We start from the raw sequence: 16056 nt of genomic DNA on the forward strand, positions 1-16056 counted from the left end.
GCCTGCTGTTACTACATCACTACTACCCCTAGTAATGGTGCAGTAGTGAGAATAATAATGTGATTTCTTCAGTTACATTTTTTTCTTGAGGATGAAAACTGCTTAAACTGAGAGTCAGTGTCTTGCTCAGCGAGCGAGTCCAGCGGCAGAGCAGAAGTGCACACATGGATAAACTGGCAAACGTTTGAGGTATACCACCATATACAGTATAAACTTCACAAGGATAGTTTGAGGTGTGACGCAGAGATGTTGGCATGTCATAGCAGGAAAAAGGCACATGTGTTGTTATGAATATTAAAAGCGAATGCATTCTATTTAGTTGAGCCAGTTGCAGGGTCCTGGTATTGTGCATGCTGGCTCACTACCATGGCTCACTGGGACACTTGATGGAACTGTGCCACCATAAACAAATTAGTTTCACACCTGTGCTTTTCCTGCTATGACGTGAAAATGTCTGTGGTGGAAAGGGCCTTTTAGCAAGAACGGCAACAGCAGCAATAGTTGAGAATCTCCAGCCCTCTTTACTCTTAGTGACTAGTGATGAGGGTTTTTATAAAGTTGTGTGTGTTCAACATGCTCTGCTTTGGAAATAGCAGTTAGACAACAATCCTAACGCAAGGTCCACTTACTCGCTTACTCCGCAGCTTTCAACCACATCTCACATCATGTGGTTGAAAGCACCTGGGAAAGTTAGTAGGTGGACTTAAGATAGTTTTGTCAAATTTGAAACTTGCAAAATAAAACTGCACAGTGTCTCTGTGTGTACTCCGTCCTCCACATTTTATTTGTCCAACGGGATAAAAAGTAAGTTAAAAAAAAAATTGCATTTTGCATTTATGATGACCCAGTTCTGCCCTTACTTCTGAGTATTTTAATACATCTGGACCAATAATTGAAATACTTTGTAAAGCTGTTGTTAAGTGGTAAAATTTGATACACTTGTTTCTACTACAATCCACTGCAGCCACCAAATTTGGCAAAACTGCTGTTGTACTTCAGCAGGTTTAATGTGTGATAATTAATAACACATTATTGTAGGGATATGCATCATATTTACACACACAAAAAAAAACCTAACCCTAAATCATTATGGTATTGAAATTAGATTTTGACACTGAAGTTCTGGGGGCCCGGTGCAGAAAGCAGCTCAGGCCACCAATGTACTCTTCAGGTCTTATTTGTTATGCAGGAAGCAGCTGCAGCTTTGCATCCACTGTGACATTTGCTCCTGCCAGTCTGCCACGGCTGCGGTCCACCACCAGGCTTCCCATCGGCCTATCGCTGCTCTCCTACATGCTGACGACGAGACCCGGAAGCCCCGAGGTGCCAGCTCTGCTTTGTTTTGGTAGCAGGAGTTGGATAAGAGGGAATAGGCGGAGGTCCGTGCGGGAGAAAGCTGCTCGCTAAATGGGGAGAGCCACATCGGGGATGGAAGATGACGGACCGATAGCTGACGACTGTACAATGCCGAGTTTTATTGGCAGTTTCGAAGAAGGGAGGGTGAAATTGTCCCGCAACCTGCCGACAGAAACTTCCTTCACGGGCAGCAAAGTTGAGCGGTCGGTCAAAGATTTGAGCCGCCGTGTCACCAGGTCAAACTCGGGGTTATCCCTGGACGGAGGCGAGAGGGAGTCGGAGGAGAGGGACAGCGAGGACGAGAAGGATGCGAAGGGCAACAACAACAACAACTGCAACGGCGGAGGAGGGGGTGGAGGAGGAGAGAGGCGGAGGCCGAGCGCTGTCGAGATTTTGAGGTGGAATTTCGGGGTTTCGAAATCTCCCTCTCTCCGTTTAAACACAAACACTCGGATGCAGCGCGGCGACAGCCACGAAGGAGACGTTAATAACGACGTTACAAACGGTTATGGAGGCGAGCGTGGCGAGTGTAACAAAACGGAGCGTCAGACGGGCGAAGCGGGGACTGGAAACGAGCCAACCCTGAGCGACTTGACGACTTCGGATGTACAAGGAGTTGAGTTTGTAGCCGTTACAGGTCAGCGCCGTCCTACGTGTGACAGTGACAGCAACACACTTCAGTTAGAAGAGTCTTTTAAAGAACACGTCTACTGCACTGTGTATTGCATCGCTAACGACGGTCATCGAAAAGACGTTGAAATCACAGGCGATGAAACGGGCACGTCTGACGCAACAGAAATGCACTTGGAGACAGCACAGGACGCGGATTCGAGCCCCGAACCGGCACTGTACACATTGGAGGATCTGGTGGATCCTTTCGGGGATATGGCCCACCGACTGTCCACGGAGCAGGCCGATGCAGAGACTACGATGCAGAGTTGCCGGGTGTGCCTGGAAGGAAAATCCATCGCACCCCTGCCCTGCTGCAGGAAGGCCGTGTGTGATGAGTGTCTGAAACTCTACGTCAGCTCCCAGGTTGGTAGGAGGGAGGGTGAGCACAAAAAAAGAAGAAAAGACTGGGTGGGGTGGATAGTGCAGCTGGCTGTCACAGGTCGAGCTTGCCCCAGAACCAGGCTTTGCTGGGTAGGTCAGCAGCTGTCCTTGAGCAACCAAAATGATAACAAGTGTGAAGACACAGTCCTCACACCTGTTATTGTGTTTGGCATCTGTAACTTACACCAAGGCAGGGGCATGGCTAAAAATTCTGGGAACTGGTAAAAAAAAAAATACTCAGGGCCCTCACCAGGAGCTGGCATTGAGCAATCCTATACAGCAAGTGTTTTGATCAAGGGTCTAATAAGGGCAAGGTTTCATGAAGTTGTTACTAAAATGTCAACAACATCTGCAGGTCTTCTTATCTTGTGATAACTACTGTTTTTCTGTGGATCTGGGTCACTGACACATTCTACACTAAAATTGGGGGCAGGAATGGTTTTCACAATAGCTTACTTTGTGTGCTGTTCTTCAGCAGAATGTCCTCTTCTCCCACTCACCTATTTAAGGAAGATTTCACATTCATGCCTTGTTCATGAACTGGTACTAATCAGCAATCTTCTGATCATAATCTCAGTTTTAATAAACTTGGATGTTGCCCCATTTATGTATATTTTACAAGTTGGAGACAAGTTACAGTTTTAGGTCCTTGCTACTGTTACTATAATCTGCTTTAGTCTGTTGAGATAAAAGTTTTTATCAGTCACCCAGGCTCATTTTTATCTGCAATTATCTTATTTTGATAACAAGTCATGAATAAGCATGCAAACACAGAGACAAGCAGACTCTCTGATAAGCACACTGAGAATAAGATAAGGGTCATGTAAACTATCTTGTGTAGGTGGAATTTCCTTTCCCGTTAATGTAAATGCAAACTTATTTTTGTGCTCATTCTTGGTGTTAAACCTCAGTAGGTACAGTAAGCGTTATATCGGAGAGATCAGAGGCCACAGATAGGACCCTGGGATGGGATTCAGTACCTTGCCTATGGGCACTTTGGGCAGGGATGGCAGGCAGGGTAGATGGATGCAACAGGAGAGTGGATTATGCTGGTTTGGTGCCGAACCATGTTGTGGTGCCAGGGATTAAACCAGCAATTACTTTTTTTTTTTTTTTACCAGCCTCCTCAAGTCAGGTCAAGTCAATATTGTTTGGTTTAGAATTAGAATTATGAATAGGGATAATAGTAGCTGTCAGTTTTGCTTGTTTGAAATGACAATATACAATTCATTCTGCCGTAACCTATCAGATGTGTTTAGATTCACTTCTCTTAACCCAACCATCTTTGTCCATACCAGCCCCCACAACCCCATCAGGTAATCACAAGTACTCCCTCGTCAGCAGCACCCGTCATGTCCCAAATATGGTCTTATAAACTGGATGTTACGTAACACTGCTGATTATATAAAAGTGGATCTTGTTACATCTTGTTATCAAAAGTTTACAACATATTTCCCATTCAACTGAATTGTCAATGTTTAAGCTTTGGTCAAGTTTGCATTGTTACTACTACCACTTGGAGTGGCAGAGGCTGGAAGTTTCAACAATTTATCCATTACATTTAGTTAGCTATTTATACTGTCTAGCCATTACTATTAGCTGTTTTTTCATCACTTTAAGCTAACTATTTCTACTGTTTATCCTACCTGTAGCTAACGACTAACTGTTTACCCATACTTTAAGCTAACTAACATTATTTCAACTGCTTATCTATTACTTTTAGCCAACTGTTTCAACAGTTTTTAATTACTTGTAGCTAACTAAATCAACTGTTTACCCATACTTTAAGCTAAGTAGCGTTATTTCAGCTGCGTATCCATTACGTTTGGCTAACTGTTTTAGCCATTTAACCATTACATTTACTTTATAATTTTAACTTCTGTACTCACATGCTAACTAGTTTTCAAGCACTTGCAATGGTAACGTGGTGTTCAGGTGTTACAACTGACTCAGGTTAATGGGCAATTTACTGGTTATATAGTAAAAACCTGTATCACACTGATTTGTAATCCTGTTTGGCTGTTTATTGTTGTCCCTATCCTATTACAAACATCTGTACATGTTTTTTAATCACATCATAACAAAGTTTAGCAGAAGTACATCCTGGGTATACAAATACTCATAGTTGCGCACAATGTGCAAAAATCTTAGAAATAGCAAAGTAGATTGTCACTACATACTGACACTAAGTAATACTAGCTTTAGCCACGATTGAGGTAAGTGGCACAATTGTCCTGGAGCCGTCATATGCTCATTGTAAGCTAAATAGTTTTACTGTTATAATCATGCAAATGGCTTTATGTTGGCTTATGTTTTCTCTTATGACATGAAAATGCAAAACGAGGCACATACATTTTAAACAAACCACAAAGAGTGACGCGTGTCTGTGACAGAGTGGCAGAGGTCCTAACTTGTTCAACTAGTCTGGCAGTGGTCATCACAGCGTTAGTGTTGTGACAACAGTACCAACACATCAGCTCTCATGCCTGCGTACACATTTTCATAATCATGCAAAAGCATTTAGTCTGTGTGTGTGCATATGTGCTGTAGGGGATGTTGGGTGTAACACCATCAGAGGCTGATGCTATTGTTCTTGACTTTCTGTTTGCTGTCATTTCACACACTCTCACAGACACACACACACACTCTGACAAAATGCCATATAATGTTTCAGTATGACAGGTCGTTCTGGCTTTGATGGACTGAAATGGTGTGAATGAAATGAGAAGACAAAGAAAGAAGCAACTAGAGAAGAAGTAATGCCCTGAGAGGAGTTAGGCTAGATGGTGAAAAAGAAACGAGAACAAGAGGTGAACTTAACTGTGGAAGTGTCTCTGGAAGCTTCCCTCTCACACTTACTGTATCGTAGGTCAGATTAGATGAGATCTGAACAAACGCGTGTTTCTTTGGCTCTTGTTGAACCCAGGTGTGAACTTTAATAATGGAAAACGTGTGTTCTTATGTTACAGAGTATAGTGAGATTATGAAAATGTGGACCGTAAAGTGAGAGCATCACTTGTATCATTTATCGCAATAAAATGCCAGGCCCTGAAGGTAGTGAATTGTGTGCGGATAAGTAAGTCCAGTAAGTATAACTGACTGATGAGCTCTTGGTCTGGACTAACTAGTGTGTGTCGGTGTGTGTCCCTTAATAAATAGAGTATTAACTTCCACTCTCTCCACCACCACTTCCATTCATCTGCCTTTAACTCCCTCTGTTGGTAAATTATTAACCATTTCCTGTTAGCGGTGTGAATATATTCCACATGTAGATTTGGCTCTGATAGTCCCTCACAATAACAGAAAAACCACCATAGACTGACCCAAAGTGCGCACACACACACACACACTCTGTGAAGAAGGTGATGTTGCATTAGTAGTCAGTGCTTTCTGTGACACTCCGTTTCTATTCCATGATCAATCAATCATTAAATCAATCTTTATTTGTATAGCACTTTTCAACGGCCATGTAACACAATACTGTAAAACAAAGACAATGACAATAATGTCACACCACCCCCTCCACACACACACACACACACACACACACGCACACACACACACACACACACACACACACACACACACACACACAGAGTTAAAGACACTAAAAACATGAGGTGAGGAAACGCTATCATGAATGGCCACTTCCAGCATAAAACTCAAATTTGCAAGGGGGAACACTAGAGGCAGAATAAGGCATTAAAAGAAAAGTAAAATAAAGCTAATACATAATAACATTAAAATTATAAAAATAAAATAATAAAAACAAGATATTAAAAATAATGATCAACATAGAAATAAGGAAACATGAGAATTAAATTGAATTAAAGAATGTGTCAGTTAAACAGACTTAAAAGTAAGTACATAGATAAATAAATAAATGAATAAATAATAAATAAATTCAACTAAAAGCCTGGTTAAAAAGGTAGGTCTTTATTTTGTTTTTAAAATATCAGCGTTCTCTGCTGCCCTCCAGTCCTCAGGAAGGCTGTTCCACACACGTGGGACATGATAAAAGGACACCTCAGTGAGTTTTCATCCAGATTTTAGGAATAGTTAAAAGGCCAATACCAGAGGGCTCTGGAAGCAAATCTGATAAATATTCAGGACCAAGACCATTAAGAGCCTTATAAACTAATAAAAAGGATCTTAAAATCAGTTCTGAAGCAGATAGACATGATGCACACAAAGACATGTTATGTTATAGTCTTTACTTTCATATACTTGAACATGTATTCTTTGTCTTGTTGCTTGAATCCATTTGAAATCAGGGTTTCCTGCAATGACAACCACTTTTGTCTTCCCAGGTGCGCGTAGCCAAATCTTACATCAGCTGTCCGATCCCAGAGTGCAGTGGCTACCTGGAGGAGGGGGTGGTGATTTCCCATTTAGCCAATGAAGACGTGGCAAAATATCGTTACTTTTTGGAGCTGAGTCAGCTGGACTCGAGCACCAAGCCCTGCCCCCAGTGCAGTCAGTTCACCTCTCTGAAGGAGCACAACCCCAACCGCTCCGAGCACAAGTACAAGGTAAGATGCTCAGCTGCGATGAGCTGGCCTCCAACTGCACGGAACATAATCAAATCCCACATACAGCTTTAAAAAGCAGCGTACCCAAGTGTCTACTTTCTCCTGTTCCTACTGTAGATCCAGTGTAGCAACTGCCAGTTTGTGTGGTGCTTTAAATGCCACGCACCATGGCACAATGGGGTCAAATGTCGTGACTACAGGAGAGGAGACAAGCTGCTGCGAAGCTGGGCTAGTGTCATAGAGCACGGACAAAGAAATGCCCAGAAATGTCCACGGTGCAAGGTAAGATGGTAAAGGATTCAATATATTACGATGCTGCGTTGTCGCATGTAGGATGGGTGTGTGTAAGTGGAAAGAGGGTTGACTGATGGAGGGTGGAATCATTGTAGATGAATAAATCAATGAAGGCTAAGAAGCATGGGAGCGAGGACAGATGATGGATGGAGAGCTGCAAAGAACTAGATGGACGCACAGATTTGCAAGTGCATGTGGAACCACAGAACAGCGATGCAGAGACGGTGAACGTATTGAACAAATAATACTGCACAAAACCAAATCTGGTGGACTCAAAGTCATAAAGCGTGCCTGACAGTCCCATTACGACCAAGTTAGTCTACACAATATCTAATTTGACTGTCAGAAGATGACTAAAGCAAGACATAGATTAAGCTAATTATCGGTATATGGAAACCGTTTGCTCACAGCAGCAAACACTTTCCATCTGTGTTCATTGCACTGGTGCTCTATGTCTCTGGGTTTCTGCTCTGGAAGCAGGGAGAGAGGATCTTGTTTGACTGTGAAGCCCACAAATTGGCGTCATGCTGTGTTTAGCTGGAAAAGAGGCTGAGAGCAGCTAAACTTAATACCCAGTTTATACTAGGACTGCTCGCTGCCACAGCAGCCAAAAAAGCAAAGATCCATTAAGTGTAGGCATATAGGAGTGCGAAAAATAGGAGTAAGTTGGGTTAGTTTTGGGTTTTAGTGCTGCTAAGATGGGGGATTTTACCATTTTACAATAAACAAAGCTGAAAAGCACCATTATAATATGATCTTGAGTCTAGTAGGAGAAGATAATATATATTTAAATTGGGCTAAGCTAAAGCTAAAACTAGAACTTCTGACTTTTGCCATATTGCATGTAGTTCTTTATCAATATAATGTATAGTATTTATCTGAAAACAGACTACTCTTCTTTTTTACCCCTGCCGTCGTGCTTTTGCCTGTTCTTTCTACTTCCGTCTGTCTGTAGATTCATATTCAACGTACAGAGGGGTGTGACCACATGACATGTACGCAGTGTAATACTAACTTCTGTTACCGCTGTGGAGAGCGCTACCGACACCTAAGGTTAGAATAATTTACTTTACTTGGTTTTCTCTGACTGCCTTTTCCAACTCTTTCTACATGATGATATGATTTCATCTAAAACTTCCTGTTGTCAGGTTTTTTGGAGACCACACATCCAACCTGAGCGTGTTTGGATGCAAGTATCGCTATCTACCTAATAAACCTCATCTGAGACGGCTAATCAGAGGGTCCGTCTGTGGTAAGTTGGTGTGTTTGTGTCTGTAAAGAGAGTCCCGAATCTGTACCCTGTTCAGATAGTGCTAAATTTGTAGCCATGCTAGCGGCGTGGATCTAGGGATGGCAATGTTGGTCTGTTGGTCCACCATTTTGGTCGAGACTGAAATATCTCAACAACTGTTGGATGGGTGCTGTGACACTTTTCACAGACACTCATGGTGCCCAGTGGATGAATCCTACCGACATTGGTGATCCTCTGACTTTTTTCGCTCTAGCAACACTGTCAGGTCAAACATTCAATTTGAATGAGTGAATGAAGGCTTTATTTCAAACATGTCAAGAAAAAATATATAGTAAACACAAATAGACGAAAAAAACAAAAACTATATAATAAACATGTCCAAAAAGGACAGTATTCCCGCAGAACTCATGACCTTCCCATCAGCTGCATTTGTGTGTTTATTACTAATTAGCAAATATTTACATGCTAACGCGCTAAACTAAGATGGTGAACATTGTAAACATTTTACCTGCTGCTGGACTTCACTATGTTAACATTGTCATTGCGAGCATGTTAGCATTATTTTGCTTATAGCACCGCTGTGTCTCAGTATAGCCTCAAAGAGATGCTAGCATGGATATCATACAGTCAGATGTTGAATTTTACATTAATACAGCTGCATATTCATACTTTGAAACCAGCCAGTATGGCAGCTACTGCGTCTACTGCCATATTTGGTGGATCTCATGAGTTATTTGGCAGTAAACGATTGTTGGTAATAAACAGTTTACCTTTCTGGTGTACCCACATTCCCTCAGCCTGCTTTATTTTTCTGTAAGTCTGCTTTAGTAAGTGTTTTCCTAAGTTGCCTGTGACCTAAATAAAACAGCCTTACCATGTTGCACTCAGCTGTGGATTATAATTGTAGATTAGAGAGAGCAACAGTGATAGAAATAGCAGTGTAATAGTTTTTTCTTTGTCGTCATGTACTGGATAAAAGCCTTAGAGTGTTGTTGCTGTGTTGCCTAATGGCCTGTTGTAGCTACTACTGAGAGCAAACCGCTGTGTCTTATCTGTGACAGTCATGACTTTACCTCAGCAATGAACACTTCCATGTCTAACTTTGTACTTGCACAGGCCACTGAGGAGAGCTTTGTAATGAAGTGTGAAAGCCTCACGTATCAGATTATGTTTGTCGTAATTATCCATTCACACTTGTCAAATGCATGCACCATCAAGCCTCCAGGAAATTGAACTCCTAGATTTGTTTGACCCTGCTCTCCATGACAGCTACAGCTAGTCAAATCAGTGGGGTGCCTTTTTAACTGGGAGCTAATTTGTCCCTTAACAAGAACTAGTTACCCATTACAGCTCTCGTCGCTGTCTTCATGCCATGGACCATTAGCCGCACAGATTTCGCATTTTACTGTAGATGGAGTTGATGATTTCCCTTAAAATCTGCTTAGCATTCAGTAACCTCCACAGCCGAATTGATGCAGTGGTGGCCAAACATCTTACATTTTCTGCAGGGTTGCATTCAAATTCCAACAAAATGTAGCAATACGCATTATTTTCAGTCATGCAGTTTCTATTCCATCTGACTTTTATTCATTAAGTTTAATTATTGCTCTGCCCCTCTCTCTCTCTTCCTGTTTTTCTCTGCAGCCACTAAGCTGCTGATAGCTCCAGTGGTCACTTTGCTGGTCGTGGTGCTCGGAGCCCTCGCGCTGGTGATAGGTAACATAATTATACGCATGAACACGCATGCACATTAATCAGGTTGAAGATCCAGAATAGACCAGCAAAATGGTCTGACTCTATTTGACAGAGATTTTCCTCCGCACTGCAAAGCAGGTGCACTGTTTATGTGAACAAAAAAAAAACATAATCATGCCACAAACACATCTTTGCATGCATGACATTCTGAGTTAGATGCATGAACATAACGTGCACATGTCCTCGTGTAAAAGAGAAGGAAACGGTTCTTGTTTTTAAAATGCCAAAATCTGCAGATCCAGATTGTCACTCTCTGGGTCGCTGGCTTTTAATTCTGGAAACTACATTAACTAGTATTATCATCCCACTGCACTCTGTGTGCACTCTGTCAGATAGTATTGTGAACTGCTGATGCCTCAGGTGAACTGTAATTAGTGTTAATCTCTTTCCGCTGTCTGTACGTCTGACAGATGAGCTGCTGCAGGCTAACATGCCAAGATGGCAGATTCATATTTATTTTCATCGTTATTAGAATCCGTGTTGCCGTCTCCCTACAATTCTCTCTTTTTTTTGGCCAAATCTGTTTGCCGTGCGCTGTAAGATGGAATAATCAAATCAAATCCATACAGAAAACTCATCAGGGCTTATAATGACTCAAGATTTACACTGTACATGAATGAATAGTTTATTAAAATAATCATTAGTGACTTTAGAAACAAGGATGGTGTGCGTTAATCCATCTTTCTCCGCCTTCTGCTTTTATCTCTACAACCCCTCCTTCCTGTCTGCAGGTTTGGTCGTTTTCCCGGTCTACTATGTGTGTAAGAGGAGGAAGAAGCAGCGCACACAGGGCTCCGGGCGCTGGATTTGAAACCTGCTCTGCTTTTCATCTAGGCCAGGCTCACACAGCTTGAAAGACAACGCCCGAATCTCCTCAGGGATGAACACGCCTGCCTGAGTCATTGCGGAAAGTCTGAAATTAACAATACCAATTAGCGGCGTACATAAACTAATAGAGCAATGATGCCTGGATGATCACACAAGCATTTTGTATCTAATGAGACCACTGCTGCAAAAGGAATTCTTTCATCAGGTTATACTGGCTACTCCACCACTGTCTCGGATAGTGCTCTTCACACGATGGAAATGTTTGACTCCCTTAAATCTCAACCAAATTTCACAGCCGCCAACCGTTTTAGGCAGATAACTCTCTTGGTGGCCAACCCTTGTCCCAGACACATTGTAGGAAGTTTTAGCCGTGTCTGTTGGCTGATTTTGACTCTTCTAACAACTGCTATCTTTCTTTCAGGAGAACAAACTCAAATAATAGACAGATGCAGTTTTGTTTACCCCCTGCACTAGAGAGAATGTGCTAAAGGAGTGCGCTTGGAGCCTTTTGGTTAGCCTGATATGATGAAATGCTATTGTATGAATACTGAGAGTAGAAGGTTTTAAATGTTTGAGTAAGATACTGGAAATGATGAACCCCGACTGAAAAGAATAGGAGCTCACTGATGAACAGAGAAATGTGAGGAAATAATATCTTCCTTGCTGAACTTTTGCAAAAGCTGCTTCAGTTGTTTGTGCTGCAATTGGCAAGGGAAAAATGCAAGATGGAAACTGAATGGGATTTGAGTTGAGCACTCACTATTCAAAATAATATGAGAGGACTGAACTTGGAAGGATGGAATGATGCTGCTGAACTGTTCTTGGCCCACCTGGATAACCTTGACTTGAAAGTTGGGTCATGTGTCCCCACCTAACTCTAATCCTACGCTTTAAAAAAGGGGTCCTGTTTGCAAACACACAGCCAGCCCACTGACCCCTAGATTAAATATTGACAACGCCAAGTGGAATGTTTGGGAGCCTCCATTGTTTTCTGTTGTTTCCCCACCTTCTATCTGTCCCCATCTTCCTCGCCATCTGCCTGGCTGGATGGTGGCTCACACACACCCTCCCTGCCTGGCAGGTCGTCTCTCTGCTGTGGCCCCATACTGTATTGCCAGTATCTGCATCATCAAAAAAAATAAATAATATAAATAGCTGCTGTGCGGCAATTGTGCCAAAACAAATTGCTGAATGTGGCAGGACAGGCCTGTCCCTTTGTTTTTTTTTTTGTTGTTATTGTTTTGTAGGGGATGCCTGTTGCAGAGGTTTGGGGCGGTGATGCTGTCAGTGTGTAGTGGAGTCTGCATGAATAAATAGACGTAGAGGCTCTATCAGATTACACAAGCTGTAGATAGTTCCCGGATTAAATGACTGAACATACTATTGCAAATGGTACCTGTAGATAAACAGAATAAAGTATTTAAGATGTAACTTTTCATTTTTATGTAGTCTGGGTGATGGTTTGCTTAAGAGCTAAACGTGGTGTTAAGTTAAAGAAATTAACTCCATCAGGTTACCATCAGGTTGCTGTGCACTGAATATGTGGTATATTAAATTAGGATGTTAATAATTAGGTGATCAGGTTTTGAATGTTTGATGCAGAGTTCGGTTTAGTGTCTGATTTTTTGCAGTGATAAGAGGACATCAGTCTGCTTGAGAGTTTGGATTGTGATGTAGTGGTTTTTTTAACGTACACATATGCCCTCTTGGCTCATTCACACTGGCACATACTGCAAGAAAGCACACACATGGAGTGCTGCCAGGGAACAGGAGATTTTCGAGAGCTTTAAAGGCCGTCACCTGGTAGCACTCAGCTTGCTGTCCTTCACTTATCCCTCTATCCTCTCCTCCCTGCTGTCAGTCCTTAGTTTTGAAAATGAGTGCGCATCCACTGGAGCTGTGGCTAGTGTTCAGCCACAAAAAAAAAAATCATCCGAACTTGATGCTTTTGAGCCTCTAATATGTGAAAATAACACAGAGCTACCTGTGGTGCACACTGCGGTCAAGTACAAGTGGTTTTCCACATTAGCCATAGATTTATTTTGTGTTTTTGTGTGTTTATCCCAGTCCCACCACTACATGGAGTGATCAGTTTTGTTGTTTTATTGCTCCATCATGAGATGTTTATGAAGACGTTTGAATGGAGAGACTCAAGGAAAAGAAAAGACAAGGATGAGCACAATATATCGGCACACAAGAGATGCTACATTGAAGCCAGTGAAGTGGAATGATAAGATGATTAAACATGGAGGGGAAATGTCTCCACTGGAAACAAACACTTCAATGCATTTTAAAGTGCTCACCAGTGGAATATATCCTGAGTGTGACAGCACATTTCATCACTGAATTTTCACTAAAACCAGGATTTAAGGCACGAAGTTGGTGTTCACGCATGTTGGACATTTTTGCAGTGCTATGCCATGAGCTTTTGTCCCAGGGATCAGAAATATTTTCAACATCTGGGAGTTCATCAATACCAACTGTTCCTGAATGGCACAGAAAAAGATCTTTGTTACACACTGCTTTCAGTAGGTCCTGACTCTGGGGTTGAATCCACTCTCAGGGAGTTTGTTTTCTGTTCACTGTCCCCAGAGCCCTCCATCCACACGAGTTGTGCCACAGAAATCAGCACCAGGAAGTAAAAACATTGTAATGTAGTCAAAAGAGACCTCGGTTATGCAAACGTCTGTGTTTTCCCAGCATGACTCGGTGTTGTGTACGCTGCGTGGGGTTCAGGGGGGTTGAACCTGGGAATAAAAAGTGGAACAAGAAGCTATGCGTTTGTAACTCACCGCTGGGAAATGAAATGTTATGCGCCAAACAAAAATATTGAAACTATCTAATTAAGAATTGTTCACTTGCATCATGTGCATCAATGTTTTATCTAACTGCTCAGCTAGTACCACACTGACACGTTGAACTGCTGCATTTCTTTTTGTTTGAGTGACATACTGACATGTGACACTTACAAAAATCTTTAGCACAGAGAAATGCATCAGCAGTCAAATTAGTTTAATAAGTGTTGTTTTTGTTTTTTTTACAATGCCATAAACGTAAATTGTTTTACTATTTCCATGTCATTTTATCAAATACGTTGCCCTGCACTTTACACTTTACCACAGCTGAAACGATAAGCCCATTGAGTAGCTTATTTCCATAAAATTAACAAAGGATATCTCTGATAATTGATCAGTCATTTACATCATTTATCTAACGTTTGCATGGGTTTACAGTCAGTTTTATTTGCCAATTTTGCTGCCAGACAGTAATTTAAAATCTGAATTTCTTCTACATTGATCAGCTATAGGACAAATGTAAATGAATAAGGTTTTCTGGCAGCATGATATTTGTCCTGGTCTGCTCCTCATATGTGGTTTCTTTCTTGTGTGTGTTCAGAATTCTGCTGACTGATTCAATGTTAAGATGGCACATGGAAACGCCATAATGTGCTTTGTTTTGTTGTTGTTGTGTTCTTACATATTACTGACTTGATCGCTGACATTTATCTAGACATAAAGCAACTGTTTGGGTGAAGCTTTTACATGTAAAAAGAAAAGTTATATATATATACATATATCAATTAATTCAGCTACATGAGGTATTTTGGGCAATGATTTTTCTTTTGCTGGGGTGTATCGGCAGGCTGATACCCCTGGCCTTTTTCTTTGTGGTATTTGCATAGATATGCAATAGTGCCTTCACAGCCATAATAGATCAGGGTTTGCCATCAGGGCCCCTGCGTGACTCCGAAGATTACAAATGGGGGTAAAATATGTCACAGCCTCACTGAGCTGTGTGTTATGTGTTAGAACAGCTAAAGCAAAGCAGAATACATTATAATATGGGGCTCTGAATGTAAAAGAAAAGTGTGTGGGTCCATTGTTAAATATATCTATTGGATCTATTCATCTGTTACCCCAACACACAGGGCAACGTGCAGTGCAATCAGGCCATCAATTAACATGTGTTTTTTTTTTTTGGCTGAAACAGTTAATAGCTAAAGATAAACCTCTAAAAATTTAGAGGTACCACTATACAGGGTGTCAGCTATATCCCAAATACTCTTGTAGTTTAGTGCACTTTATTTTGGCTCATATCAACCTCACTCTTTGGACTGTAGATAAAATGAGGAAGCAGTGGCACAGCCAACCCCGGTCATTTTGCTAGATGCTCAGTGAAGGAAGTGATTATACCAAAAAGATGTGTCATTGTCACCAAATCAAATGTCTAGTTAGGGACAGTATATCATAATTTTCATTCATTTCAACTCAGGAGGCCTGTGGATATTAGCAGTACATGGTGTATTATCAGTAACATCAGGATGTTTTCCCCATCTAGATATGCAAACGGCAACATTTATGTCTTTACACCACTTAGTTTTCAAGGATATTTCTATTTGAAGAAATGTCTTAAAATTCATTACTGTGCACCTTGTTTGCACCAAGAACAGATTCTGCTGCCATTGTTACAAATGTCTGCTGATATTGTTATTGCTCACTTAGCCAGGCACAAACATTGTTTTCATCTGAGGATCTGATGATGAATAAAGTGGGTCATATGCTAAAATGTCATATTTTGATTTATTTGATATTAATATATTTATATTTATTCAATGTTTTTGAGTCACAGACAGTCTGCTTTACGACCTGTACGAATGTCTCTCTGCTGGTGTGGATCAGACTGGACCAGACTGTTGCGACTACAGCTGTATGTCAGCAGAGGTCATAAGTGCACTGCAGGAGGCAAATCCCCATAACCTTGGTTTTTAAATTGAACATTGCAAATGCAGTGTGTTAGTGACAGACCGATAAAACATTACCGCATTAATTCATATTGCTTGGAGGTTAAATAATATATCAAAATGAGTAATTATTAAATCAATTATAACTTTTTTTTTATTACACGTTTAATTGCTTTATTCTCCTTTATTACAGAATTCCATTCTGTTATTATTCTTTTTTAGTTGTGGTAGTAGTTGTTAAGGAT

The 16056-nt window shown here is 41.3% G+C and overlaps 1 protein-coding gene across 2 annotated transcripts; it reads left to right on the forward strand.

Moving 5' to 3' along the window:
* The first annotated feature begins 1015 nt into the window (after positions 1-1015).
* Positions 1016-15639, forward strand: rnf217 (ring finger protein 217). Of its 2 annotated transcripts, XM_038726256.1 has the most exons (7): positions 1019-2391; positions 6720-6941; positions 7059-7223; positions 8191-8288; positions 8384-8487; positions 10132-10203; positions 10974-15639. In XM_038726256.1, exons 1-7 carry the CDS (start codon positions 1408-1410, stop codon positions 11051-11053), a joined length of 1725 nt encoding a protein of 574 aa, XP_038582184.1. In that variant the 5' UTR covers positions 1019-1407; the 3' UTR covers positions 11054-15639. The 2 variants fall into 2 exon arrangements, with proteins under 2 accessions (XP_038582185.1, XP_038582184.1); XM_038726257.1 differs by lacking the exons at positions 8191-8288; positions 8384-8487; positions 10132-10203; positions 10974-15639 and adding an exon at positions 7331-8184 and having other exon boundaries at positions 1016-2391.
* Positions 15640-16056: the final 417 nt, after the last annotated feature.

This window comes from Micropterus salmoides, unplaced genomic scaffold, assembly GCF_014851395.1.
Source record: "Micropterus salmoides isolate LMB-PRFRI ecotype aquatic unplaced genomic scaffold, ASM1485139v1 Ms_hic_scaffold_18, whole genome shotgun sequence".
NCBI lineage: Eukaryota > Metazoa > Chordata > Actinopteri > Centrarchiformes > Centrarchidae > Micropterus > Micropterus salmoides.

Bases quoted from the DNA above. Each gene is read 5' to 3' on its own strand.
- rnf217 (XM_038726256.1), top strand. From the start codon at position 1,408: ATGGGGAGAGCCACATCGGGGATGGAAGATGACGGACCGATAGCTGAC. The intron at 6,942-7,058 runs GTAAGATGCTCA...TTCCTACTGTAG, and splicing joins GCTCCGAGCACAAGTACAAG to ATCCAGTGTAGCAACTGCCA. The intron at 8,289-8,383 runs GTTAGAATAATT...TCCTGTTGTCAG, and splicing joins GAGCGCTACCGACACCTAAG to GTTTTTTGGAGACCACACAT.